The sequence below is a fragment of the Triturus cristatus genome, chromosome 5_1 (assembly GCF_964204655.1).
Source record: "Triturus cristatus chromosome 5_1, aTriCri1.1, whole genome shotgun sequence".
Lineage (NCBI taxonomy): Eukaryota > Metazoa > Chordata > Amphibia > Caudata > Salamandridae > Triturus > Triturus cristatus.
Window position 1 is genome coordinate 631,866,533 of NC_140587.1, and position 27,338 is coordinate 631,893,870.

A 27,338-nucleotide genomic window follows, 5' to 3' on the forward strand; every position below is an offset into this window, starting at 1 on the left:
TTCCGGGACTGTCAACCCAACGAACGGCTGACCTGGCTAATTCTTGTTCATCCATAGAATCGAGAAAATGATAACCCCTTCGTTCTCGCAGTAATTTGTCAACTGCTTGGAATGAATGCTCGTTAGACCTTATATTTATTATTGGTGTTTGGAAATTCCTGTTATTATCTGGACATATCGGACGTATCGGGTCAATAAGACATCTAGTACTATTACAAGATCTTCCTCTACCTACATAGGCTATAGTTTCTGACTGTCCTGTGGGCAGTCCTGATCCTTCCTCCTCCTCGTTTTGTTCAAACTGGTCTACCGCTAATCTCTCTTCGTGTAGGCGTTCTATTTCTTTACGGATCTTTCTGCACATGGCTATTATACAGTTTTGCTTATCATGTCTCCCTTCTGATATATTCTGGCTCCATCTGGTAAGAATCTGCATTGCTTCCGGGTCTACCCCCGGTCGGTCTTGATTTCTGATCACACAATTTATGAGGAAACGTAACAGTTCCCCCTGTATTTCCACTTTCTGGTATTCCATAGCTCTGTTAATACATTCAGAATCTCGCCCTGTTTGGACAAAATGGTATATATTATCTAGATGCATAGTCATTCCTGGTAACTTCCCTAAATACACCGCGGCTCGTCTGATACGTAATGATGCCAGGGTCATTTCGTCCTCTTTTCCGGGCACAGGGTCATATCTACAATCTATAAGAAGTTCCTTAAGTGTGCGGGCATTTATGAGTTTGGGGGTACGTGAATGTGCAGATTCTTGAAAAGTAAGTTTATTTATTCTGGGTGGCGTAGAAAAAATATTGGTAGCACCTCCCGTAGCCCCATCTGGGGTATCGGGCGTGAAAGGATTCGTTGAACGCGATACAGCAACTATAGGTGTGGACACAGCTATGGGAGTAGCTGTAGGAACAGATGTGGAAACAGATGTGCTTGCCGGAACTTGTGTCAGGATTTGATGCTGTAAGGATACAGATACAGGATCTTGGCGTTGAACCTCCCCGGCCAATGGTCTATGTGGGGCGGGGTTAGCATACTCGGGAGCTGCGTCATCTAAATATGAGGAAAGAAAAACATCTTCTGCGGTTCTAGGATGCCCCTTGGGATGTATCTTTATTGGAAATAATGGGGGTGGCAAGTCTTTTGGTATCCCCGCAGTAGCCTTAGGTAATCCCTCGGCCAGAAGGGGATACATACCCTTCATAAGGGCATGTCTTTGTCTGTCTACTTGTTCTGATTTCACTCGTGTACCTTCTTCAATTAATAGATTTTCTCGGACTTCATTTGAATTCTCTTTACTCTTCTCTTCCTGTCTACGTGCTTTTTCTGTACGTCTATACGATTCTTTACGCCATAACTCAATGGCGTCTTTCTGTGATTGTCTAGCTTTCTTTTTCCATAATTCTTCCTCTACTTTCACGATGCACTCTGCATCCCAGGTCCCAGTTGCGGGCCACCTCTGACTCTCTGGTAATTCCTTGGTGTAGTCTACCCATAGATCAAGAAATAATATGGCGTCTAAGCCGTGTTTATGATACATGAAGTACCCTGGAGTGTCCCTAGGAGGAATAGGAACAGCTTCTTCGAGTACCCCTTTTCTAGTTGTGATCTGTCTTAATTTCGAAAAGAGCGGCATATTGAGAACTGATCTGATACTTGATCTTGAACAAACTTAATACAGTAATCACAATAATGAACAGTCATTCATACCACAATATGCAGAACGTACTAAAAACATTTAACATTTAACATTTAACTGAGCAACAATGATGATGACGATCTAAGGAAAACTTAATCACTAAACATAATACTCGACTTGAACTGAATTATTCTGAATTTATATACTTGATATACTAGATATACTGCTAAACAGTACAGATACACTGCTGAAACAGTGCAGACCGGATTTGTGTACCCAAACCCGTCTGGACCGGCACAACTTATGTGCACGCCAGAACGCCTCCCCAGTAATGGTACTCACCGGGTAGCTCGGAACGGAAGGCCTCGGAAACTGAACTGAACTTGAACCGGACTGGACTCGACTCGAACACCTCGGAAACCGGACTCGACTTGGGACTTCGGAAACTGGTGGGCCTCTGTATACCTCGGATCTTGCTCTCTCAGCTAGGCTCTGGTCGGGATACTTCGCACTTCTCACCGCCTCGTCTGGGTGTTGATCGCAGCCTCAGTCGCCCCCGCTTGACCGGAGGGAGATACAGGAAATCCTGCTGGTACGCGTTATTTTCCGTCCAGCTGTGGCAGGAGACCGGGCCTGCAACGCACCACCGGCGCGTGAGATGAGAAAGTGTCCCTGTTCGGGCGCCATTCATGTGGTAAATAATTTAATTACCGGGACTTAATTTGATACAGAAACATAATAAAATAGCTCAGTAAATAAGAGGCAGAATCCGTGGTATTAGAGGTTCGGAATGGGCTTTATTCCAATGGTCGATTATAATCGGTTGCTCCAGGTTCCATCACCACGAAGGTTCAGGAAGTGAAGTACATACGTTATTGACAATCAATTACTTTTATACAATAGGCATTACAGTGAGGCCAATGCAAGAGGCGTAACAATTGATAGCAAAGATAACATTTCGCATGCGTAGCTGAAGAAGGCGTAATTGGGAGTAACAAGGAAAACGTCATTGGTTATGATGTCACATATGGGTGGACCTATGAAATAATTTCGCAATGTCAGCAGAAATACTTGGCAGAGATGCGCGCGCAGCAGCATGACGTGTGATTGACGTGCAGCTAGGGGGTGGAGGGGACTTGACATTTAGCTCTACATGTGGCGACAGAAGTCTGGAGGGTCAAGTCAACCTAATCCCAAATCATATCTAACATCCTATGTTTAAAGAACTATGTTATCCAAAAGAGAGGTCTCTTAGAGTAGAATCTTATTCTATACTGACTATACTGACTGTTAGTGCGTGTACAAGCGTCTAAGTGTCTACACTAGATGCGAGGGCGGAAATCTTCCATAGTAACAGGGCTATGAATTATTTGCATGAAGACAGAGAAGCCGGGCCTTTGCTTGGTAGCTGGAAGAATGTTTACTTAAACTACTAGACAGGAATGCATTGGGCAGGGATCGGAGCAGATAATTTCGAAGGTGAAATACAGTTCTTGGCAGGCAGCAAGCTGATGTCAGGCTTCGTGAGCCGCGCAGGGAATGAGACAAAGTTCATGGTCGCAGATGCAGGCTCAGACTGGAGCTTTCAGAGGCAGGAGGCAAGAAAAGCTTGATGACAGAATCAGGGCCTACTTGCCTGGACTGTAAAAATGGCATAAGTGAACCATATAAAGGCGGTGGCCTTTTGTACTTAGGAATGGAATATCCGGCCCATTCATGGCGGATCTGAAAGAGGACATGTTAACGGTGGACGCACATGTATTTGCGTCTTCATAACTGGAACTGGAGGGAACATACATGTACTTGTGACATGCACATAGAACCGTTGGGGTCCAAGATAGGGGACATAACTGACCAGGAAAATCCATATTTCCACAGAGCTCTCCACGGAAAACCACCCAAATCGCCATACCTTTATTTCCAATCTTTTCTCAAAGAGATCGTCAAGGAGGTTCTCTCCTCCCTCAAACAAACATTGAAAAAGCGTCTGGGGAAATTCCCATCTCAAAACAGATTACTCAAATAGAGTCCTCGACATCGTTAACAAAAAAAGGGAAACACATCCAAGGGCTGTCTAACAAAAATAAAATAAAAGAACTAAGCAAAGAATAACAAGAAGATCCTCAAGATATAAGTTCGCTCAAATATGCTCCACAGAGCAGGCAGATGAAGAAATTAGCTAGGCTATGAAATTTTGCAACGGATCTCAAAATATTCATCAACAGTCTGCTCCATTGGTACCTCAAATAGACACAAAAGTCTTAAATCCTTTTGCTCCAAACTTCATAACAAAACTCTCAAACCATAATGCCAGTGACTCAGTAAATTAACATGTCAATCTGGATCTCCAGGGCAGTGAGGAATACCAAGCATCAAGTGTCCTGGACTTAACAGACTTATTCCCCAGTGGTAACATTCCACTAAACCGCTGGAGAATAGTTGACCTATTACATAAAATTCGGCCTCTCCAATCATTTACCACAGAAGAAATAAAACTAGTTTCTTTACCAAATAAATTATTCTGCTTGGTGGCAATCGTTGAGGTCTGGTCCAAAGTAGTTCCAGCCATAATAATTAAAGAGCGAGACCCTCTCCACATAAACGGATTTGACATATCCATAGTCAAACAAACGAGTTCTGCCGTTAATCAACTAAAAGAAGTAGAAGGAGTTGTGGTACCCTCTAATAACAACCAGCAGTACATGGGTTGTATAACATCGAAGTACAAGCAGGACAGCCCTCTGATGATCTTTTAAAGACGGAGTGTGTTGAATCTGGAACTGTTCTGATACAAGACAAATGTCTCACCCAGATGAAAACTTCTGGGCGTGGATCGCTGGCTCATTATACAGTAAGGCTCATTATACAGTAATAAGTCTGACAAAGATTTAAAACTGCCTTTTTAGGGGCAACCTAAAAATAGTGTCTGAAAAGCTGTCTTTTATATTGACAAATTAACCGCCTCTCGTGTTGCTGCAAGAAACTTGGTCCTTGGTGCCTTTCTCACAAAAATATTTATTTCATGTTTATCACTGCAGCAGAGGCCTCAAGAAGAGGACACTCAAAAGGGGGTCTAGCGTTCCTATTAAAAGAAGAAATCAATTGGGATCCAGAAGAAATTGAACTTTCACTCCCAAATGTGCAATTCATCAGTATTAAGTGCTGGAAAGAAAGAATGGAGCCTATTTCAGAACTATTACTTTTTAATATCTACTTTCCGCCTGGATCCTCAAATGACCTCATCTTGGCAAAAGCCTTCAGGAAAATTGAACTAACCCTAGAAGCAAGGGGGTATCCCCGATGATAATAGCCAGGGACTTCAACGGAAAAATCTCCAATGCCTTATTTATCAACAGGCGGAAATCTCCTCAAGAAATAGCATGTTCAATTCCTACCCCCGTTTTCCTGGATAAGATAAAAGCAGATAAACGAGGGAAATTACTTCTGTCATTTATCGAAGCAATGAACGGCATTATCTTAAACGGGAGAATTGAGGGAGATATCCCAGCTGCATTCACTAGATTCGGTTCCTTTAATTGTTCTATCCTAGATTATCTCATTTGTAGTTTAGATTTGTTCACAAAAGCCCAAATACCATCCATTCAGCACTCACATGAAAGTTATCATGCATATTTAAACACAGGAATTGACATTTTTACACAGTCCACACCCCTGTGGTCTTTGCGCACCTTACAAAGCCGGGCAGTTATAAATCAAAAAACAGGAAGAATTTACTGGAACTCCAAAGCAATCAATATAATAAATTCTACTATTTCTCTTCTTCTGCCAGCCTCTACAAATAGAGAAGGCGATCCTATCTCCAGATGCGAAAACACAGTACATTCAGTATTAACTTCCCTTCAGGTAAATACAACAAGACGACACATCAGCAAAATTCATCAAAAAGGAAAAACAACTGATCATCTTTCTCGACAATTAAATTAATTGACCAGAATGCAATTTTGATCATTCTGTGCTGCAAGACAAGGAGAAATAAGAAAGTTGAAAAAACTCATCCAACGAAAAAAAGAGAAAGATAAGCAAGATCAAAGAGAGAGAATCTGGGTTGACTTCCAAATCGCAGTAAAACACAGAAATAATAAAAACATTCTAGAACATAATTGCCGCTCAAATAGGGATAAGAAAGTCAGCCCAAGCAACTAAGGTATCAAAATCAGAATGGGAAAAGCACACCCTCAGCCTTTATAAATCTAATCCCCAAAACCAGGTTTCCCCTGGCCAGTGTTCCGTACCGAAGGGCCAGTTTGAGCAGGACTCATTAAAAATCTCAGCTTCACAGATCTCCGCTTTCATAAACTCAGCTAGGTCATCTGCAGCGTAGGGGTTGTGACAATATCCCAATCAAAGTCCTACACCAAAATACCGATGACTGGAGTAAATTCCTAGCCCCACTCTTCCAACACTGTTTTGAGTGTGGGAAAACACCAAACTCCTGGCGGGGTAGCATAGTGGTTCCTCTCCTAACAAAAGGCTCAAGATCGAATTCACCCAACTATAGACAAATAGCCCTCCTTGGTGCCACCGGGAAGATCTTCGCAGCTTGCGTTTTGGAGCATCTAAAAGACTGGGCATTTTCGAATAATGTGATTCCCATGACACAGGCCTGATTCCACCCAAAACACTCAACTTTGGATAACAGCGCCGTTCTTCAGACTGTCCTTGATAAATATGTTATGTAAAACTCACAAATATTATACTGTGCTTTTATCGATGTTTCAACTGCTTTTGATAGCGTGGACAGAGCGACATTATGGAGAAAATTAGAGTGTTTAGGAATTCCCACAGATCTCCTTACAGTAATTATCTCCCTGCTAACGGCGACATGGTGTAGAGTTCAAATGGGGGAAGAAAAGGGTTTAACCAATTCAATCCATACGATGAATGGCTTGAAACCGGGATGCCTACTAGCACCCATATTATTTTCCATCTACATAAGTGATCTACCAGGGCGCTTTTCCCTAATTAAGAACTCTCCCCCAAAATGAGCACAGCTCGATATCCATTGTTTAATGTACACTGACGATATTGTCATATTCGATCGCACTCCAATTGGTTTGCAAAGAAATCTAAATGAACTAAATCAATATGCAAAAGAAAATTTCGTGGTCCCAAATATATCTAAAACCTCAATTTTACCTTTTAGTGAAAGAAGGAAATCTCTACCTTTCACATGGTCATTGGGAGGTAACCTGTTGGACTTGGCCCTTCTGGCAGGTTCACCCCTGAACTTTTTTGCTTTTTATTGGTGACTTGGTGTGGTGATTTTTGGTTTCTGCGCACTTTCCCTGTGTCCCAGGGTAAAGTGCGTGCGCACTCTGAGTGCATGTGGTGAGATAGGCCTGCCCTCCCATAGGAATGCATGGGGAATGTATGTGTCCCTAGTAGTTCCTGATGCGTGGGGTGTGCAGGCCCGAGTTTGGTATGTGCGGACTCGTGTGATTGAATGCTGCGCGATGATGTGTGCGGCGTGCATGTACCTAGTGTGGAAGTGCCACTTCTAGAAGTGGGCACTTCTGTGTGCAGTGTGTCTGGCGTGTGATTGGCTGGAGCTGGCTGGTGAGCCTGGCTCCAGGAGTCTGGTTGGGTCTGCCCCAGTGGTGAGTGTGAGATTAGCATGCTGATGGCTGGGGAGGAGTGCACCTTGGACCTGAATAGGGCAGGGCTTTCCCCACACAATGCTGGCTCCGCCCCCTGTGGTGCGACTGACGACCCTAGCCCTGCCAGTGAATAGAGTGAGGGGCTGAGCACATCAAGGGTGCTCCCCAACCAGCTGCGACTGGTTTTCCCCCTCACCCTGAACCAAGAACAAAGGGTTTTAGTGTATAAAAATGGGGCTGTGTCCTCACAGAAACTGTTCTCTTCCAGGATCCTGAGGGGGGCTGCTGCTGCTGGAGGCCAGGAGGAACCGCCACTTTGGACTGCCTTCCTGCCTGGAGGGCCCAGTGAGCTGGCCCCTGGCCCATCCTTGCCCCCTGCCTACCTTCCAGGATTGTGCTGGACTTTTACATTCTCCCCTGAAGCGCCTGGAAGTGCTTCTATTTTGACTTACAGCGCTAGGAGCGCTTGATTTGGGACTTTGCTGAAGCCTCCAGTGCCTGGGAGCGCTGGACTCTCCTTTAGTGCAGAAAGCGCTTCCCCCTGTGCCCTTAGCGCCAGGAGCGCTTTATTTCTGATAGCGGGTGCCTACACCGCATACTGGGGCTGTCGCGGGTGCCCACCCCGCTTATTTGCCGTGGTCTAAAGGCGGGAGCCCACCCCGGGTACTGGTACCATCGCGGGTGCCTACCCCGCGTTATTAAGGAATTAATATCCCCAGCGGGTGCCCACCCCGCCAGGGACCTTCCCGTTCTCGCTGAATTTTGCTAAGCGGGTGCCTACCCTGTTTTATTGTTCCTTGGAGGGAGCGCACCTCTCGTTACCACGAAAACGGAAGAAAGATCACCGCCGCGACCCGGGCTTGGCCAGGAAGCCAGGCAGACGCGGTGAGGACGTGGGCGTGTCAAAGCCGGAAGTCCGTGCTGACGGACGCGGGGCTCCCGTTAGGTCGAGGGAAGCCCCGCGCCGGGAAGAGAAACGCCACCAAAAGGAGGAGCCAGCGGGAGCGGGTCGGGAGCCCACCCCGCGCTCCCGCAACCCAGAAGTGCTGCCACTGAAGAGAGCCTCCCCCGACAAGGCCACCGAAGAGAGCCTCCCCCGACGAAGTCCGATGAGTGGGGCTCTGGCCTGAGGGGGGGGCACGAAGCAGCCTAGGTGGTTGCTGAGCGCTAGTGGCGCTCCAACATACAGGGGCAGTTGTTTTACTGAGAAAGAGCGGCCCCGGAAGGCAGCGGGCCGCTCCAACATTGGCCCCCACTCTTGGTTTCAGGGCCTGAAGACTCTAACGGGGCACCTTTGTTATTGAGCCACGAGGCTCTAGGGGGCATTTCCTGTTGTCTTGAGCCCACGAGGCTCCAACGAAGGGGCAGAGTATTGGTTTAGAGTCCCCATGGTTCCTACGTCGCTTTGGGGGCATTAGACATGCCCAGAGCCCGGTGAGGCTCCAGTGTTGGCCCCACCATTTGTCTAGAGTGCCACATTTGTTTTAGAAGGCGCAGTGGTGCCCACGCTCACTTTCTCCATCTGCCCAGCACTTAGTGGGCAGCTGCAACGTGTAGGTTGTGCCTCGCGCGCCCTGGTCTGCGCAGTCGCGCCCTGACTTTGCTGAACACAGGGTGTTTGAGCCCCGACAAGGCCAGTTGGCCTAGGGACTGCCACAGGTGGTGGCTAATGTGAGTTTTGCGCTATTTGTTCTTAACCTGCACCTCTGAATGTGTTTTATGCGTCATGTGCCTTGTGTATACACCTCCGAGTGTGATGCATCATGTGTAATGTGCGTTTACCCCTACAGGTATTGTGATACTTAGGTGGTTGTTTGTTTTCTCCTAGTACAGGTGGTGCTAGTGAGGTCCTAGTTCCCTGCGTGACATTTTCCTAAGGTGGTTAGGGTTGCGTAGGTGGTACTTACCCGTTACCAGTAGTTACTGGTTGTGTGCTACATGTTCTATTTTTAGTGCTACAGTGAATGTATGTGCTATGTTCTAAAGTATTATTCTTATGTTCTAAGTTCTAAAAGTGCTAATTCCTGACAGTGGTCCATGTGGCCCTGTCCCCTGTACATATAATCCCTTGTAAATTCTGCCCGTGCCTGTTGGCACATTGTAAAGTGTGTGTTTTTATCTAATGTGTTTGGTATAATACAAAGGCTATTTTTATATAATACCTTGTGTGGAGTTTCCTTTGTGGTGGGCCTTGGGTGTTGTTGCTGGGTGCGCGCGCAAACGCTTTACACATTGCCTCAGAGATAAGCCTGACTGCTCGTGCCAAGCTACCAAGGGGGTGAGCAGGGGTTATCTTTGGCGTGTACCTTCCTTGCCCTGACTAGAGTGGTGGTTTCTGCCTGGCTTTGGCGCAAGCCCTAGCCAACCAGAAATCCCATTTCTAACATAACCCAATTGAGACAGTGAAAGAGTATATCTACTTGAGCCGTATCTTTACGTATAACTTGCAAGACACTTCCCATCTCCAACATCTAGGGCGAAAGGCTGATTCCCATGTCGGGGGACTGCAGAGATTTTATCGGTCAACGGGCTATAGACATTTTAAATCTTTGCTGGAGGTCTATGGCATGAAAATCCCACCGATTTTATCTTACGCCTTGGAACATACATAAATTAAAACATGGCAATCAATAAAAGTAAAGGAAGGGATTGTCCTTCGGAATCTGTTAAAAGTATCCCAATCAGTCCCTGTACAAGCTCGACGCCTTGAGTTCTCTCTAACGAGAATATTTGCTTGAGTTGTCTCCAATATCCTAAAATGGGCCTATAATCCCTTTCTTGCAGATCCAGACATATATTAAAATTGGATATTTAAGAGATGAAGCGTCTCGGTACACCTTCATAGGAACCTTTTAAAAGCCCTTGAGTAGTCACAATGCACTGTCGCACTTTTGCAGGCCTGGTCTCCTGTGCACCTGAAGCTCTTCTTAAAACATATGACGCCGAGAATAAGCTATGAAATGGAGAAAGAATATTGTATCCAATTAAAGCATTACAAAACATTCTCGGAGAACTTTGTATTTAAAACCCCCGAACAATATTTACAGTTTCAGCTAGAGCGCAGTGTAAGGCGCTGTATCCTTCTTTTGCGGTTGGGAATTCGCCCTCTAAAAACCTATACAGCTAGATGGAATGCCACAAACAATTCCCTAGGCAAATGTGACTTATGCAATGGCGGACCACAAGATCTGTATCATGAATGGCTAATTTGTCTGAACCTGATACTGGTAGAGGATCGGCGTCGATATATAAAGCCAATCTGATTAAGACACAATGCTATTTTAGTGCAATATCTGATCACGATAATGAATGTGTTTGTTACAACTTGTTCAAGTTTTTAAAGAGTTTCTTAAAGTTATTTTAAAGAAAAAGTGCTCAAATCTAATAGTTTTAACTATTGTAAATTGTTCGTGATGACCACAGACTATTCTTACTTGTCTTTCCTCATAAAGAACTTTTAAAATGTTTTTAATAACATAATCTAATATTTTCTATCTTATATATTTGTATTTGTTGACCTCAGTTGAGGTCTGATTCAAATACAATTATTATTCATTTGTCATTTGACATGCAAGGTACTAATATAAGCGCCACCCTGGCGCACTGACTTCACTTCTTTTATTTCAATGCCAGATAGCTCTGATCCGGTCACAGCTACCCTCAGTAATTTTTTAACTGGCTTTTTTCTCAACGCTATTTTTGACAGATTTTCTCTCATGGTGTGACAGGGTGTCCCCTAAAAAACGGCTGATTTCAAACCTTTTGGTGCCTGTCACAGACAGATGTCTGTGACAGACCTACTAGGTGTGCGTATGGTACAGTGCTTGGAGAGGGACCAAGACTCAAAGACCTATGAGGACTCCTGCGCCGCCCATCCTGAGGTGCTGAGGGATGACCCCTCATGCTCTTCACCACCCGACAACAGTCAACTCCAGGACGCTCAAGATCTCAGTTGTGTGGAAAGTCCCGGGACGATTTGCAGAGCCGCACCTGGCAATAGTCATTACATTCGAACTAGTTGAGGAAGTCAGGCAAATCCCAATACCACAAAAAATCGAAGAAATCAAAACGGTCCTCTACTTTGCTGCACTCATTGAAGTCCTCGTACGAGGCGCTAGAGCGTCGGCACTTCAGACCTCATGTTTCGGGAGAGCCTGAGTAAGGGTCCGCTCCATTCTTCCCTGAATTTTACAGAGTCGGAGTAACCCGCCCAGCTTAAAGAATGTTATGAGGCAATGCACCTCATATTTGGGCAGCATGGCCCCCTCTGAAGCACCTTTTGGTCCCACAGATCCCCACTTGCAGGTTCCTCCTTAGCACCAGTCGGACCCCATGGATCCCATGTTGGATCTGGAGCGAAGACGCTGGTGAGATCAGGACCCTCCTCAATGCCCGCTTCAGTTCCCAAACCCTGCGGCAGCGCTATCCCCATCCTAATTCCCAACTCCAACACAGAGTATGGATCAGAGCCAGTGACTTTTTTACATTTGGAAGGGCTAGAGAGAGAGAGGAATGGGAGGGGTCTGAGGACGCTTATGGATACCAACATCTGATGAAAATGAGGACAAATTGTATAAGGAACTGGGAGAGGCCAGTGGGTTATACACCTCACCTGACGCTGGCGTGGTCCCGCCTACTACCATGGCTACTGAGGAGGGAGTCTCTTTCACTGTGATGGTGCTTAGGGCGTCCCTGCCGAATCCTTACTCCCCTTTAATAAAGCCATTTAATGATGTTCTGCTTGGGGCCTGGTCCAAGCCCTGTACAGGGGCTGCTGTGCATAGGAGAATTGTCCGTCACCATCGTCATGCTCCTGGGGACCCCAGTTTCCCTACCCAGCACCCCACCCCAGAGAGGGTTGTGGTCCAAGCATCCTCTAGGATCAACTCTGGCACGTTCCCGATCACTCCACTGGATAGGGAATCCAAGAGGCTGGATACCTGTGGCAAGAGAATGTTCTCTTCCGCCAGCCTTGCACTGTGGTCGGAGTACACTGCGTGCCTTTTGGACCGATAGTCTCATACAATTTGGGATTTGGTTGTACAAGTGCTGCCTATGGTCTTGGAGGAAGCCCGAGCTATACTCTCTCAGGCTATTGCAGACAGGAGAGACGCAGCAAAGTTCACCTTGCGTTGCTCGTGGACATGCCTTTTCATGGCTCTTGCCTTTTTGGAGAGAAACCGGCCTGTAGCGCTTTAAGACAGTGGAGCTACGGCCTTAGGCTTGTGTATGGTCCCTCGAAACCCCCAGTCCGCATTCCGCCCCTTTCGTTGCCACAGAAAGGGCCTCCAACTACATCCATACCCTCGCAGCCAGCACGACCCACAGGCTTACCAGCCTTTTTGTTGCCAAGGATGCTGGTCCCACAAACCACGTGGGAGAAGTAGCCAGTGGTCGGGCCAGTCCACCACTGCCTCACCAGCCACAGCCTCCAAACCCATTTAGTTTACCCTCTGATCATCATGGGCATTCAGTGGCAGGCAAGATACATTATCACCTGCACCACTGGCAGTCAGGAAATTTGGACCAATGGCTCCAAAGGGGCTACTCCCTTCCTCTTGTGGATACACCTCCACCCACTTACGACCGGCTGATGGAGAGCCACTTCTCCTTGCTCCATCAGGAATTTCTGGCTCTCTTGGCCAAGGGAGTTCGAGAGAGAGAGTGCTTGCATCAGAAGTAGGTCATGGTTGCTATTCCCGCTATTTTCTACTATCCTAGACCTGCGCTGTTTCAACCTCTTTCTGAAAAAGGAGAAATTTAAAAGGTTCACACTCACTCAAGTCCTGCCTTGTAACTGGGAGGCTGGGCGGTATCGCTAGTCTTGCAGGATGCATATGTCCACATTCTTGTCCTGCCTGTCCACAGATGTTACCTGCGGTTCAGTGGTTTGTTGTGCTCCCCTTCACCCTTACCAGCACGCCTTAGGTGTTCACCAAGGTGATGGCGGTGAATGCAGCACATCTGCAGAGGACAGGGGTTCCAGTCTTCCCGTACCTCGACTATTGGCTGTTGAATACAAGCTCACCCCATGCAGTCATGTCTCACCTCCATACTATGGCAACCCTTCTGCACACTGAGTTCTCTATCAAATTGCCCAAGTCACACCTGATTCAATCTCAGATGCTCCGATTCATCAGAGCTGTTCTGGACACATTGCAGTTTCGGCCTATCTTCCTGAGCAGACTGCTGGGCTGGCCCCCCTGGGTGGGCGGTAGGGGGGTGCGGCTGAGCTGTTTGCTAGGTCCGGTTTTGGCTGACTTTGTTACTGGGGCTGCTATTGCCAGCCCCGGTAATAAAAACGGCCTTCAGGGGCCCAAAACCGGCCCCCACCCTGGCGGCCCTCCAGGGAAACGCCCGGTGCCCGCTACGGCCAGTCCGGCCCTGCTCCACACAATTGCCCTCTTAGGCTATTGACCATTAAATCTTCCTTCCTAGTTTGCATAACATTGGCTAGGAGGGTCAATGAATTGTAGGCACTCTTGGCGCACCCTCCTTACACACCTTCTACCTGGACTGCTCAGCGAACCGATTTCAGTGTAAAGGACACCCTTCTGAAGGCCTTAGTATTCCACACCAGTGGTCGGTTCTCCTTGTGGCTCGGCACTCTGGCGTGGAAAGTCGCACATGTCACTTCCGGCGTGGATGACGCCACCGACACAGCCGAATAACGCCACCTGCCCCCGAACAGGGTTACTGTTCAAAACTTCCGTATCCAGTCATGCCTGGGGATTATTCTTAGTAATCTGCGGTTAGAGTCCCAACCAGATAAGGAGTTATCAAGGGTAACTTGTTCTTCTTTCGCACAGTCTCGTAGTCAACCTGAGGCCATAATTTGCCAGTGTTTTGAATGAAAAACTCTTTCTTTTATCTGGAGATTTCGCCTTGAGACCACCAAGAGGTGAAGGGAGGACAGCTCATTTTTCAAGTGCGAAGCATTGAGAATTAAAAAGGTTACAACCTTGCACGTTCACACGTATATGTATTGTGATTTTTTTTTTACCCTTCTTATTTCAAAGTCCTCCTTTGCTCACAATTATGTTAGTGCTACATTAAGTTTGGGAAATAAAGTAAATCATTTTACTAGCTTCCCATACCTCACCTTAAGGGACTAAACTGTGAATACTGGTCTGCCAACTGTCGAGCCTTACTTTCCCAATTTCTTCAAACTCCCGTCTACCACGTTTGGGATGAAATCAGAAAAATGTGTTAATAATTCAACAAATCTTTTGTTTGAGACAAACTATTCTGATCTTGCCACAGAATAAATATCAACTGCGGTTAGTAGTTTTTTACAGTGTTCATTGGATTAAATACTGTTTAGAATTTTTAGCAAATTTACATAAACAGCCTCTTTAATGTTGAAGTACCTTACTCTCCTGTAAAACCAATATAACAGGTGTTCTCACCTGGTACAGCTTTATTACAGCTATACCCAAACTATCCTGAATGCTTTGTCGATTAAACACACGTTCAAACGTCGGAGCTATTTCAGCATGAATCCACTTTATAGATGAAATCGGTATATATCCTCAACGCGTCTGGTACTCTCCTAAACGCTTCCAAAAATTTGGCCGAGCAAATAATTATCGATTTTCAACCAAATGTTTCCTTTGATTAACATACAATCAAGCAGCCCACCTTGGTGTGTCGTACTAAAATAGTAGCCGTTACCCCCAAACAATCAATACCGTACGCAACGCATGTTAGAATTACGTTAAATAACCCAAAGTATAAAATGAAGCATTGGAATGAATTTGCATGCGTAGATGCACATCATAGGAAATTGCACTACATTTGCTCAAACTTTTAAAAATGTACAAGGTAAATAAATGTACAAATTAAATTGCTGCAAAATGTCTACAGGTTTCCATTACAAACGAACTATTGTTCAAGAAATGACCGTGGATATTGTTGTAAAGGAGCAAGAAATCAACTAACGTTGTGTAATAAAGAATTCATTTTAAAGAGACTTGACTGCAAAGTGTTTAAATAAACTGGGTAGATTAAATGTCGGAAATTCTTTAAAACAGGGTCCTTCAGAAGGACAAGATCCATTGCGGAGTTTTGTGGTATTCACATTACATAGCCCATGGTTATCCTAAAAACTTGGCTGGCTTCCACCTCTCCTGGACCTGCGTTGGTCACTCCTGCTCTAAAGTTAGTTTGGCACATGGGCAGTGATCCATGTATTTCTCTCGTATGCATTTTCCCAGAGGCTGTCTTTAGGCACTGCATCATGTCCTGTACTTGTCTCAATGTTTTCCATTAAATCTCTTTGTTAATGCATCTCTGGCCCGGCACCACTCGGCATACTTAAGCTAATTATATCTTAATATAATAGAAATAACTTTCAAATGGGAGTGACAAATCAATATCGCTAGCACATCAGAGGTTTGTAACGGGTATATGTACTTGTTTCATGTACAGGTTACTGACGACCCAGATTTGCTGTGGGACTGAGGAGAGTTCTATTATCCAATCAGCGACCAGTATGGTTTAACTTCCTTTGTTTACTGCACCCTCTGGGAACCTAATCTAGCAAGCCTACAACTACAGGACCTCTTCTCTACATTTCCTACAAACAGTGGTTCACTCATTGTTATTATTATTCTCGTAGATATGTTCTGAAAGACGTTTTATATCGCCACTAATACCTCTGTCTATTCACTCATCAGGCGTTGCCTAACATTGTAAACCCAAGGCTTCGCTGCCATGGCCTCTGTGCTTGCCAGCTCTTGGTAAGTCTAGGAGGATTTTAATAGCACAATCATCAGTTATCTTCTGTTAAAGTCACCAAATAACTCTTTCTTCCTAACGATGATCCTGCATAGCTTAGAGTAAAGCAGTGTGGCTTGAATCATTTTCATTCGGTTGGTATTGGCAACGCTACAAAGCAAGCAATACCAGATGGTCATGCCAGCCATTTCATCAGATAGTAACACTTTTTCTTCTCAGAGGTTTCAGATGAGGGTAGGGGCACCCCATTTCCTAGGAGCTCTGCTGTCTCGATGTCAACACTCAAGAACAGGCCGGATGCTGCTACTCAGTATCGTTGCCTTGGTTAAGAATTTGGTTTCGGAGTTTGTTGGCTTCCACCCATCTGAATCCATAGTTCCGTGCTTGGAGATTCATGTTGGTATTGAAGAATCTGCAGATGAGAAGTAGTTGTGTCTCTCAAAAATAATAATTATCTCTTTGTGCTTATTTCAAATTTCCAAATCAGCACATCCTCAAATTCCCCTTAAGAATTTCCTCATCAGTTAAGTGGTCAGGACAGTTTCATGTACCAAGCGGCACTAGGGATATCACTAGTGGTCACTGCGTAAGGAAAAAGTATCTCTTGTGTCCCCTGCTTAGCCAGCTGTTATATTGTTCGAGTTACTGTCTTGTGCAAGAGAATCATTAATTACTCAAGTATTTGCAAAAAGTTAATTTTGAGGTAAATAGCTTTGCATCTATATATTTGCTGTAGGATTGTCCTCCCACATATTGTACTTCCTCATACTTTCAATATTGAATTGCTCCTTTAATAGTGAGCAGGGCTGGACTGGGATCGAAACAGAGTGATATGAAATGTTTTCACACCCGAAACCATATGTTATGAACAGGAAGAGGGTGGGCTTTGAATCTGCCCTTTGACAGAGAAAGTCTCGTATGTGATAAGGTGGACTCCTCTTTGGAGCATTTCAAAAACAATTGTGATACAGCATTCTCATTAGGTCCAGCATCCCTTGCCCAGCAGCACCACAAACAGTTATGGTGCTTTGGTAAGTTTGCCCCAGGCAGTTTTTGTGCTCATTTCACAGAAGAGGTGAATTTAATAGGATGCCAACAACCTCAGTGCCCCACTCTGCCACCCTCCTCTTCCAATGGTCCTGCAGCATTAGCGTTGCTTTAACTTTCTGTCCTTCTACTATCAGCTTCTGTGCCAATTAGGAGCACATCTCAGTGGATCGGTGGGTGCTCCAGCTAATACGTAAATGTTACGCCCATCTCTTTGTATCCCCCCCCCCCCCCCCCCAAATCACCTGCATTCCACCGAGGAGTGCACTCCAGTCCGCTCCTCAGTCTTGAGAGGTGGATGCTCTAGCTGTGCTCAAAGGAAGGGGGGGGGGATAGATGTGGTGGTCATATTAAAAGTGGATAGAGCACAACAGAACATAGTAAACGTTTATGCACCGTTGACTGTAACCAGTGATGCAGTTGCTTCTCACATTTCTAACCCTTGTCAGAATGCAACATTCAGTGTTCGACGCATGTTCTCCCGTTCAATAATATTTAGTTAACACTGAAAGAAGAGTTGTTTGCAGTACATGAAAGTGATACGTGGTGTAGCTGGTTGTGTTTGAATGTGTGAGCTAGTTTTCCTCAATTTGATGAGGAAACTGTTTTTTCTTAGAATGACTTTAATAATTGTAAATGTTTGGTTTTTTCGGAAGTATGAAACTACTTGAGAGGATGCTGATGACCCCGTATATATATTTTCATTTTATGTAAATACAGCTAACCTTGTAGTTTCCATGGTGATTGTTCAGAGTGTATTTTACAACAGCATGGGCTATAATACTGATTATAAATTGCTTAATAAAATACGTCCGGATCTGTAAAAAAGAATCAAAAGTTTAAAAAAGCACCGGCACTCCAGTTGCAGGTAAATATTTATTCAGGTGTAATGCGTTTCAGCGAAAAATCCGCCTTCTTCAGACAGTTCACACTATGAATGCTGCAAAATTAAAGACATTCTAATCATAGAAAGTGATAACAAACGAATAAAATCCGCCGCAAACTGTAGTCTTTTTTCACACAAAATAATGACAGAGAGAGACAGAGTCAGAGTCGCTGGTGTTGAGGGTGCTCTATACAGGAGCTACCTTCCACCTAAACTTAGGAACTACCCAGAGTTCTCTGCAATTTTTTTGGGTATAATTTATGCGTCACTCTATACCTGCAAGGGTATTGTTTTGACTTATACTGGGTGCTCCCTTGTGTCTGGACAAAGCTAAACCCTCTCTTAACAGCTGTTTGACAGCAAAACACATGTCACGGGTTGCTTTTATTCATTTCAGGTTGGCTTGGATGGTATTTTACCAATCCACAGCTGTAATACTGTGCCTGGAGTGGTAAATGGCTTTTGTCATTTTACAGCTCGGCGTGGACAGCACTGTGCTAGTCCTATGCTTAAAGACTTTGCTGTAGAAATGGCAAAAGGCTTTGGCCCTTTCTATCTCGGCGTGGATGGCACCGTGCTAATCCTATGCCTAAAAACTTTGATAGAAAAGCTGTCAATTGAGGTGAGCAAATTTAGAGTGTCGCTGGTGTTGAGGGTGCTCTATACAGGAGCTGCCTTCCACCTAAATGTGAGCACTACCCAGAGTTCTCTGCTTCTTTTTTGCATATATGTATGTATGTATATATATATGTGTGTGTGTATGTATATATATATTCACTGAAAAAACCATAGGTTTCACACATGTTATAGTTAGCTGTACATTTCTCTCGTAAAAAACCAATGAAATTCCACGTTATAGTTAGATCAGGTAACTATAACTCGCGCACCCGCAATCCACTGCTGATGACGTCACATATTACATCACTCATGACATGGTCAGTGACATCACTCATCACATCAATGATGACATCTCAAATGACACATTGTGGATTGCGGTCGCGCAAGTTATAGTTACCTGATCTAACTATAACGTGGAATTTCATTGGTTTTTTACGAGTGAAATGTACAGCTAACTATAACATGTGTGAAACCTATGGTTTTTTCAGTGAATTTGTACGTTTTTTTAATTGCTAAGTTATGTATTTATTTTTAATTTTTGCGTGCACGGTGCGCTTTGCGCACCGTGCGCGCGCTGTGGGCACTCGGTGCGCTTCGCGCACCGAGCACCCACGTTGCGCATTTCGTACCGTGCACGCCTCGCCATTTTCTACAAAATATCAATTGTTTTTTTCTCTCTTGGGGGTCCTTAGATTTATATATTAAATGTGATTGTTAATTCTTTTTTTTTTTACCGTACGCGTACGGTAAGCTTACCGTACGCGCACCCCGCGATTTTTTTAAAAAATTATTAAATTTATTTTTCATACTTTTTGGTCCTTCGTGAACCCCCTGACGAACGCTAGGGGGTCTGCAACTCTCTTCGTTGCCCCCTTTTCATGTTATCAACCTTTTTTTTTTTCAGTGCGAGAGACAGAAAATGGCGGCCGATACTTCCTGGTTTACTTTGATCTAACAACCAATCAGAATCGTGCTCGCGCACGGCACCGTACGTGTACGGTAAGCTTACCGTAAGCGCACGGTAAGCGCACGGAGCGCGCTTACAGATATATATATTGATTTAAATGCTATTTTCTCAGGAACTACTGAACAGATTTACACCAGACCTACAAAAGGCACATGCTTGACCTGCGGACTACCTCTCTGCCAAATTACAAGTAATTCTGTTCAGCCGTTCGGGCTGTAGCTGTGTCTAAAGGTCCTATGGAAAAATGCATGGGGAAAACGCGTTTTGGGACCCCCCTTTTTTCTCAGCCCCCGCTTGACGAATCACCCCGAGACTTTCAGGGTAGGAGCGGAGCGTAGCGCCCCATTAGTTTTGAAAATTTCGCGAGGATTCGTCAACCGGTGCCAAAGTTATTCAAAATAGAATTTTCAGATTTCCTATGGAAACACGGTCCTAACTATAACTATCTACTGGCGACCGCCAGTAGATAATATATATATATATATTATCTACTGGCGGTCGCCAGTAGATAGTTATAGTTAGGATCGTGTTTCCATAGGAAATTTGCAACATTCTATTTGGAATAACTTTGGCGCCGATTGACGAATCCTCGCGAAATTTTCAAAATAGGTGGGGCGCTCCGCTCCGCTCCTTCCCTGAAAGTCTCGGGAAGATTCGTCAAGCGGGGGCTGAGAAAAAGTGGGGGTCCCAAAACGCGTTTTCCCATGCATTTTTCCATAGGACCTTTAGTCCAAGCTACAGCCCGAACGGCTGAACAGAATTACTTGAAATTTGTCAGAGAGGTAGTCCTCAGGTCAGGGATGTGCCTTTTGCAGGTCTGGTGTAAATCTGTTCAGTATTTCCTGAGAAAATAGCATTTAAAAGCATATATATATCTATAAGCGCGCACCGTGCGCGTACGGTAAAACTTACCGTACACGCACGCTGCCGTGCGCGAGCGCGATTCTGATTGGTTATTAGATCTTAGTAAACATTCGAATCGGTCGAAACCAGGAAGTGTCGGCCGCCATTTTGTCTCTCGCAGTCTGAGGGGGTGAAAAACAACGGTGGAGAACGTGAGAAGGGGGCAGGGTGGACAGTTCCTGACCCCCTAGCCTTAGTCAGGGGGTCCCAGAAGGACCCCCAAGGGCCAAAATATCCTTTAATTTTTTTGCGAAAAATCGCGGAGTACGCGTAGCGTGCACGTATGGTAGAAACGGAAAAATTCCGCGAACTGCGTAACGTGGGCCTGAACGGTGCGCAAAGCGCACCATGCGCGTACAGTACGCGCACGGAGAAAAACCTTTAAAAGAAAAAAAATATAAATACATAACTTAGCATTTAAAAAAACGTACAAATTCACTGAAAAAACCATAGGTTTCACACACGTTATAGTTGGGAATTAGCATTTAAAAAACCTTGCAAATTCACTTAAAAAACCATAGGTTTCACACATGTTATAGTTAGCTGGACATTTCACTCGTGAAAAACCATTGAAATTCCCCCGTTATAGTTAGTGCAGGCAACTATAACTCACGCGACCGCAATCCTCTGCTGATGACGTCAGATATTACATCACTGATGACATATGTGTCTTTCGGAAAAAAAAATATATGTAATATATGTATAGCTAAAAATTAATGGAAGAAGACATGGGTAAATAAGTGTCTAAATACAGTGATGTAATATCTGACGTCATCAGCAGAGGATTGCGGTCACGTGAGTTATAGTGAAATGTCCAGCTAACTATAACATGTGTGAAACCTATGGTTTTTTAAGTGAATATATATATATATATATATTTACCAACATTAAATGGAAACGTTTCAGTAAATTATCATTGCCTTAGATAGGACGTGGTGTCGTAAGTTTGAAGTTCTTATTGGTGACATAAAGATCATAGATGTCATAGATGTTTGTTGAAAAAGTGTGCTTAATTAAAATAAATTAAATACACTTTAGCAAAGCAAAGACTGTTGTATCTTTTAATGACTTTAGCACACTACCCACTCGGAGGTCTAAAGTGAGGCCGCATATATATAAACGAAATGAACTCTGATTTTAACCAGAGTGCTAATGAAGGTGTATTCAGGGGTCAACATGCCATTGAGAAAAAAAAGACTTAGCAGGTGAGTGTTTTTAACAGGAGAGTGTGTTACTGTGGTTTACTGCAAAGCTACTCAGAGCACCTATTTGCAGCTGACTTGCATATCTCTCTATCTTAGTACAGTAGACCACCATTTGTGTCCTGCAGGAAGTCCTGCAGAAAGATGGGTGTGCTAGAGAAGAAGATATTGGGTTAAAATGAGGGAGAGGTGAGAGCCAGCAACAAGGTTTGTGTGTTCACTACTGTGTATGACCTCATGGGCTGCTGTCAGAAGAGTGTGGAATGGGAGCTGGCACTGCCCTAGCAGGAAAAGGAACATTAATGCACAATGCGAATTGTTTCCCTCATTCTCTGTTTCTGAGGCAGGTGGATTGCTCGAGGCCTCCTGCATTCTTATTAACCACTGATGCCTCGTTTCTGTTCTAGGTGTGGAGTTGCAAACCTTCCGACGTTTCCGCTGCGAAGAGAAATGACTTTCACTTGTTAACGGAATTAGAACATGACGCCAGTGTGAGTATGCAGATGTGGCTTCTCAATATGATTGTTCCACACACAGTTTAGTTCCAGATTTAACACGTTACTTGTGTGTATAATGCATGCTGCTGTTGTACTACATGTATGATTTCATGTTCTTGTTTGTTCTAACTTTCGGGAAACCTCATGTGAAAAACATATTTAGCATCTCAAAGAATGTCTGCGGGAAACAGACCTATAGATGCGACCTTCCGAGGTCCCCCAGCTGAGTAATCCTATCACTTTGTACTTTGCACCCCATTAGAGATTCGTGCTCTGGCCAGCAAGCAGAACGTGTGATGTCATAAATTAGTTCCTCTGCTCTTCCTAGTTCTATCCAGCTGCCTCGGTCTTATGGACAGGTTTAAGTCGTTCGATGAGTCCACTTTACTTCAGTTGCTCGGTCAAAGAAAATGCAGATCTCCTGTTGATGCAATTCCTGCCAGATTTATTCCCTTTATAAAATCTTTTTTGACGTACTAATTTTGCCCCTATCGTCAGACCTTGTTCCTGCTTCTTTTAATCAGGACTCGACTTCTTCAAATACCAGTAATTGTTGTTCCATTTCTATTCCCTTGCAGTGTCCAACTCACAGAATCTCCAGCTAAACTGATGTGCCCATTTCTAAAATGTAGCGAAGCTGCGGATGAAGCGCAGTCAGGTTTTTGTCCGAGTAGAAATAAAACCATTATTACATCGGCTCTGGGCGATCTCACACTTGCCACTGATGTCAACTCGACCTGTCGTCTGCATTTTGCTCTGCAGATCGCACCCTTCTTTTAAATGAGCAGCACTGCGATGACATTGGTCGAGCGATGTTGGGCGTCGTTTCCTTTAGAGGTTTCAGAAGCTAACACTAGGGCCCTTGGTTTCCTCCATGAATACAATCTCCTGTGGTGTTCTTCAGGGCTATGCCACGTTTTCCTTACTTGTTTAATGTATAAGAAGGGCCACTGGAATTATGTGGCAGGGGATGGGCAAATTATGCAGCAGGATTCAGCAAATTATGGGGCAAGTAAAGGCTGATTATTCAGAGTAATGCGGCACCATTTACGACAGTATTAATTCATTATTTTGTCATTTTTACACTTTCTGGACATTGGTTGCTCATCAGTACCAATTTAACATTCAAATAGCAATAAGCAAGAGAAAGGTGACTAGTCAGTTTTTGCAAAAGGTTTTCAACTGCACTCCAACGTGTCCCTGCCTTTTTTCTAACTTTTGAGCTGTTTGAGCTAGAAACAAGATTATTTTTTGTTAAAATCTGCTGATTATGCAGCAGATGATGGATTGTGGCAAATGCAGTAAATATAGAACTATGCTAAAAATGCTGTGGCCACACAATTGAATAATTCCTGTGGCCCTGTGTATAGATTAGGCCTCTTGCATCCCTGATCCAGTCTTGTAGTCTCCAAATGTACGCTTATGCTGATGGCCCTCAACTAGTGTTCAGGTTTAGAGGCTGCCTTACTTATGATTTGTCCCTCCAACCCTTTTGTCTTTCAGAAGATAGAGAATGGATGGGCCAACACTGGCTAAACCTTAACATAGAGAAGACAGAAATTCTGATCACTGAGTGGAGCAAGGGGGTAACGGATTTGTGACGCTCATTCCAATGAGCCCAAGACTTTATCCTATTCCATCACATTCATCAACATGTAAAAGGTTTTGATATTAAAAAAGACCCTGCCCTTCAAATGCATAGTCAGGTTGGATCTTAGACCTTCTTCTATCTTTTATGTGACATAAATCTGGCCTATACTTTCTTCCTTATCTACCTTTTCACCCTATAGAAGGGAAACTAGACATTGTTGTGGCTTTAATTGGTGCTAGGCGCGATTATTGTAATGGGGCCTATTTTGGCATCAAGTCTTCACTGATTCATCGTCTCCAGTCTATTCAAACCCAGGTGGCTCATACTATTTTATGGGTGCCTCGGGTTTGTCTAACTTCCCCAATACTTAAATCTTTCCATTGACTACCCGCACAGGCTCAAATTTCTTTTAAGATACTCTGTATTGTCTATCGCTGTGGTATGCAAGAGTTCCCAAATATATTTTGTGATCGGACACTGGCCTCCCAGATTGATTCCTTCCTCCAATCTGCTACTTTAGCAAGTTACTAGATTTCAGAGATCTCATAGTGGACCGACCCCAAACTGTCACTGGCTTACAGTGGGTACTTGTAACGGCAGATTCCTCACCTTTAGAATAACCCCTGGAGCTCAAATAGGGTCAAGACTTACAACCGCAATTGTTCTTATGTGTCGGCAGCAGGCCGACCAGCACAGGTAAGAGTTGTGGGACGGGGCGAGTCAACAGACGACAGGACAGGTAAAATTAAATTAAAAAAATAAAACCACTTCCCTTGCTCTCACCGCATTGCCGACTCTACGATGGGGCGAGCGCAAGGTAAGTGATTGTATTTTTTTTTAAATGTAATTTTACCTATCCCGTCGTCAGTCGACTTCCCTTGAACCTTTGTTTTTTTTAGTTGAATTTAAATTTGTTTTTGTTTTTAAAGTGAAGTAAGATATTAATAGCATTAATAGAAGGTCCTTCGCTATGTAAGGAGACCTGAGTTTGTGGTGGGAGTGAGCTCTCTGTGAAGTCTCTCCGTAGTAGTGGCTCGCCCACCTAATTGTGCTTTGGTGTCTAGAGGTAGTGGACTCCCAGTGAAGAGTAGCGCAGAGAGCGCCGACTGTGCGTAATAGGGGTTTTCCCTCCAAAGGGAGCTTTGGGGTCTAGAGTAAGTGAGCTCTATGCACAGTCTGTGCCCTGAACACAGAGTGTGCATAGTAGGGGCTTCCCACCTAATGGCGGCTTGGATCTCTTGAGGGAGTAGGCTCTATGCAAGTATATGCACTAAACGTAAACTGTGTGTAGTAGGAGCTTGCTCACCTAATGGGGTCTGGGTCTCTGGAGGGAGTGGGTCTATACACAGTCTGCCTACTGAGCACTGACTGCGCATAGTATGGACTTGCCCAACTAATGGAGCTTACTCGTCTGAAGTGGGCACTGAGCACAGACTGTTCGTAATTGGGGCTTGCCCACCTAATGTGCTTGGGTCTCTGCAGGGAGTTGGCTCTATGCACATTCTGTGTATAAAGCGCATACTGTGCGTAGTAGGAGCTTGTCTACATAATTGGGTTTGTATATTTCGAGGGAGTCTGCTCACTGAACGCTGACTGTGCGTACTAGGTGCTTAGGTCTCTGGAGGGAGTTTGCTCTATGCAGAATATACACACCCAGTGTTGACTATGTGTAGTAAGGGCTGGCTCCCCCTAATAACGCTTGCATGACAGGCGGGAGTGGGCTCTAGGCACAGACTGCACACTAAGGGCTGACTGTGCATAGTAGGGACTTACCCCCCTAACAGGGCTTAGGTCTCTGGAGGGAGTGGGCTCTACGCACATTCTGTGCACTCAGCACTTACGGTATAGTAGAGGCTTGCCCGCCCTAATAGCGTTTTTGTGTATGGACGGAGTGGACTCTATGCACAGTCTGCAAAGGCCAATTGTGGCATGGGGTTGGCCTTATGTGTTATAATAAAATATAAATATGTTTAAAAAAAAAAACTAGAAATTCACTGATAGAGAAAAAGGTTATAGTCCGGAATTGTACTTATATCTTACTTTATATTACAAAAAAAAAACCTTAGAAAGTCACTGAAAAAAACAAATGTTAAAGGGGCGTAATAGACATGTCAGTTAAAGCATATTAAACAAACAAAACTACTGAAATTCGCCAGTTATAGTTATCTCAAGTAACTATAACTTTTGACCTAAAGTAGCTATAAGTCGTGCCCTCGCCATGCACTGCTAATTACACCACATAGTACGTCACTCATGACATGATATATGACTTCATTGATAACCGGACTGCAATTGTGCATGGCAGGGACATGATTTATAGGTACTTTAGGGTACAAGTTATAGTTACTTGTGATAACTATATCTGATGAGTGAGAGAGAGAGACACTTATGTCAACTGGAAGCAAGAAGAAACAAAAGTGAGCCAGAAAGATGAGAGAGGTAGATAGATAAATAGATAAGAGGAAAGAGAGGGTGAATGGGTGTAGTAGTAGGTGGAGAAACTAAGCCCTGTCCTTCCCATTATAGCAAAATGTGTGAGTGCATTATTAACCGAGGGCAGCCTTTGCTTTTTTGTAATCATCTAAAACTTACCTGAACATTCTTGTGCTTTTGGCATCAAGTATCCTCAACAATTCACCTTATGCTGTTTGTATAGTTTTGTAATGGTAGACCTATGTAATGGCTGCTTCTGCTGATATTGTAGAGGTGATGTTGTTTTTTGATAAATAGGATGAGCCCTCTGTGACTAAGTGAAATGGCAGGATGTATTCTGAATATGTCCTTTTCAAGATGAGCTGCACCATTTCAAAGTCCCTGTATTCGGGTGTTTGGTGTATATTTATTTATTTGTTTCCAGTTTGCACTCTAAAAACCTAATGATCTCTAGGCATCAAATAGTCAAAAGCATTTTCTTTTTTCAATTACACCAAAGAGTAGGGCAAGTAGCCATTATGCATTTAAACAAAATGTAGGACCTAACATCCTTAATATCATTTTTTGTTGCCAGTGGAAACAATAACGTGGCGAAGTGCGAATGCCCGCTGGCTTCACTTACGTTTGCATGTTGGTTGCTATACATTGATTCTGAAGGATACTTCTAAGTGCAGATTTCTCATCTTGAAAATCTCGCCTGGTGCCAAACTGATTCCGGAAAAGTATTTGCAATAGCTGCTGCATGCTAGCAGGTGGCACAATCGGCCTTCAGTACAATTCCATCCCACGCCTGGACATGACCGCATGAAGCCTCGCATGACCGCTATCCCTGTGCATTGATGTCCATTCCTTTTTTTCCGTGCCCTATGATGTGGATCCAGAGCTTCCAAGACAGTGTGCATGGATGTCTCCCGCCAAAACAACAGGATTTAGGCCATGCTGTGCTTGTCGCAAGCAGTTGTTGCCTCAGGTGCTTCAGCACCGAACATGCCTCTAAATTCTGATTAAAAATGCTCTGTCAGGGAGTGGATATCCAAACTTTACATTGCCAAACATAAGAAGCCAGGTCAGTCCTGTTCTATTTTGCAAGATTGTTCCTGGAACACTAAAGATATAAATGAGGAACAGAGACATTATATATCTGAATACAATGATTGTATACACTGCCTATTGAGAAATTACCTTGTAC

General features: G+C 44.3%; 1 protein-coding gene across 1 annotated transcript in view; it reads left to right on the top strand.

Annotated features, from left to right (window-relative positions):
* Positions 1–27,338, top strand: part of NSMAF (neutral sphingomyelinase activation associated factor) — a 624,890-nt gene that overhangs the window by 549,998 nt on the left and 47,554 nt on the right. Inside the window, exon 27 of the mRNA XM_085605566.1 lies at positions 22,036–22,119. Within this exon, the coding sequence (XP_085461692.1) occupies positions 22,036–22,119 (84 nt within the window). The remainder of the gene's footprint in view (positions 1–22,035; positions 22,120–27,338) is intronic.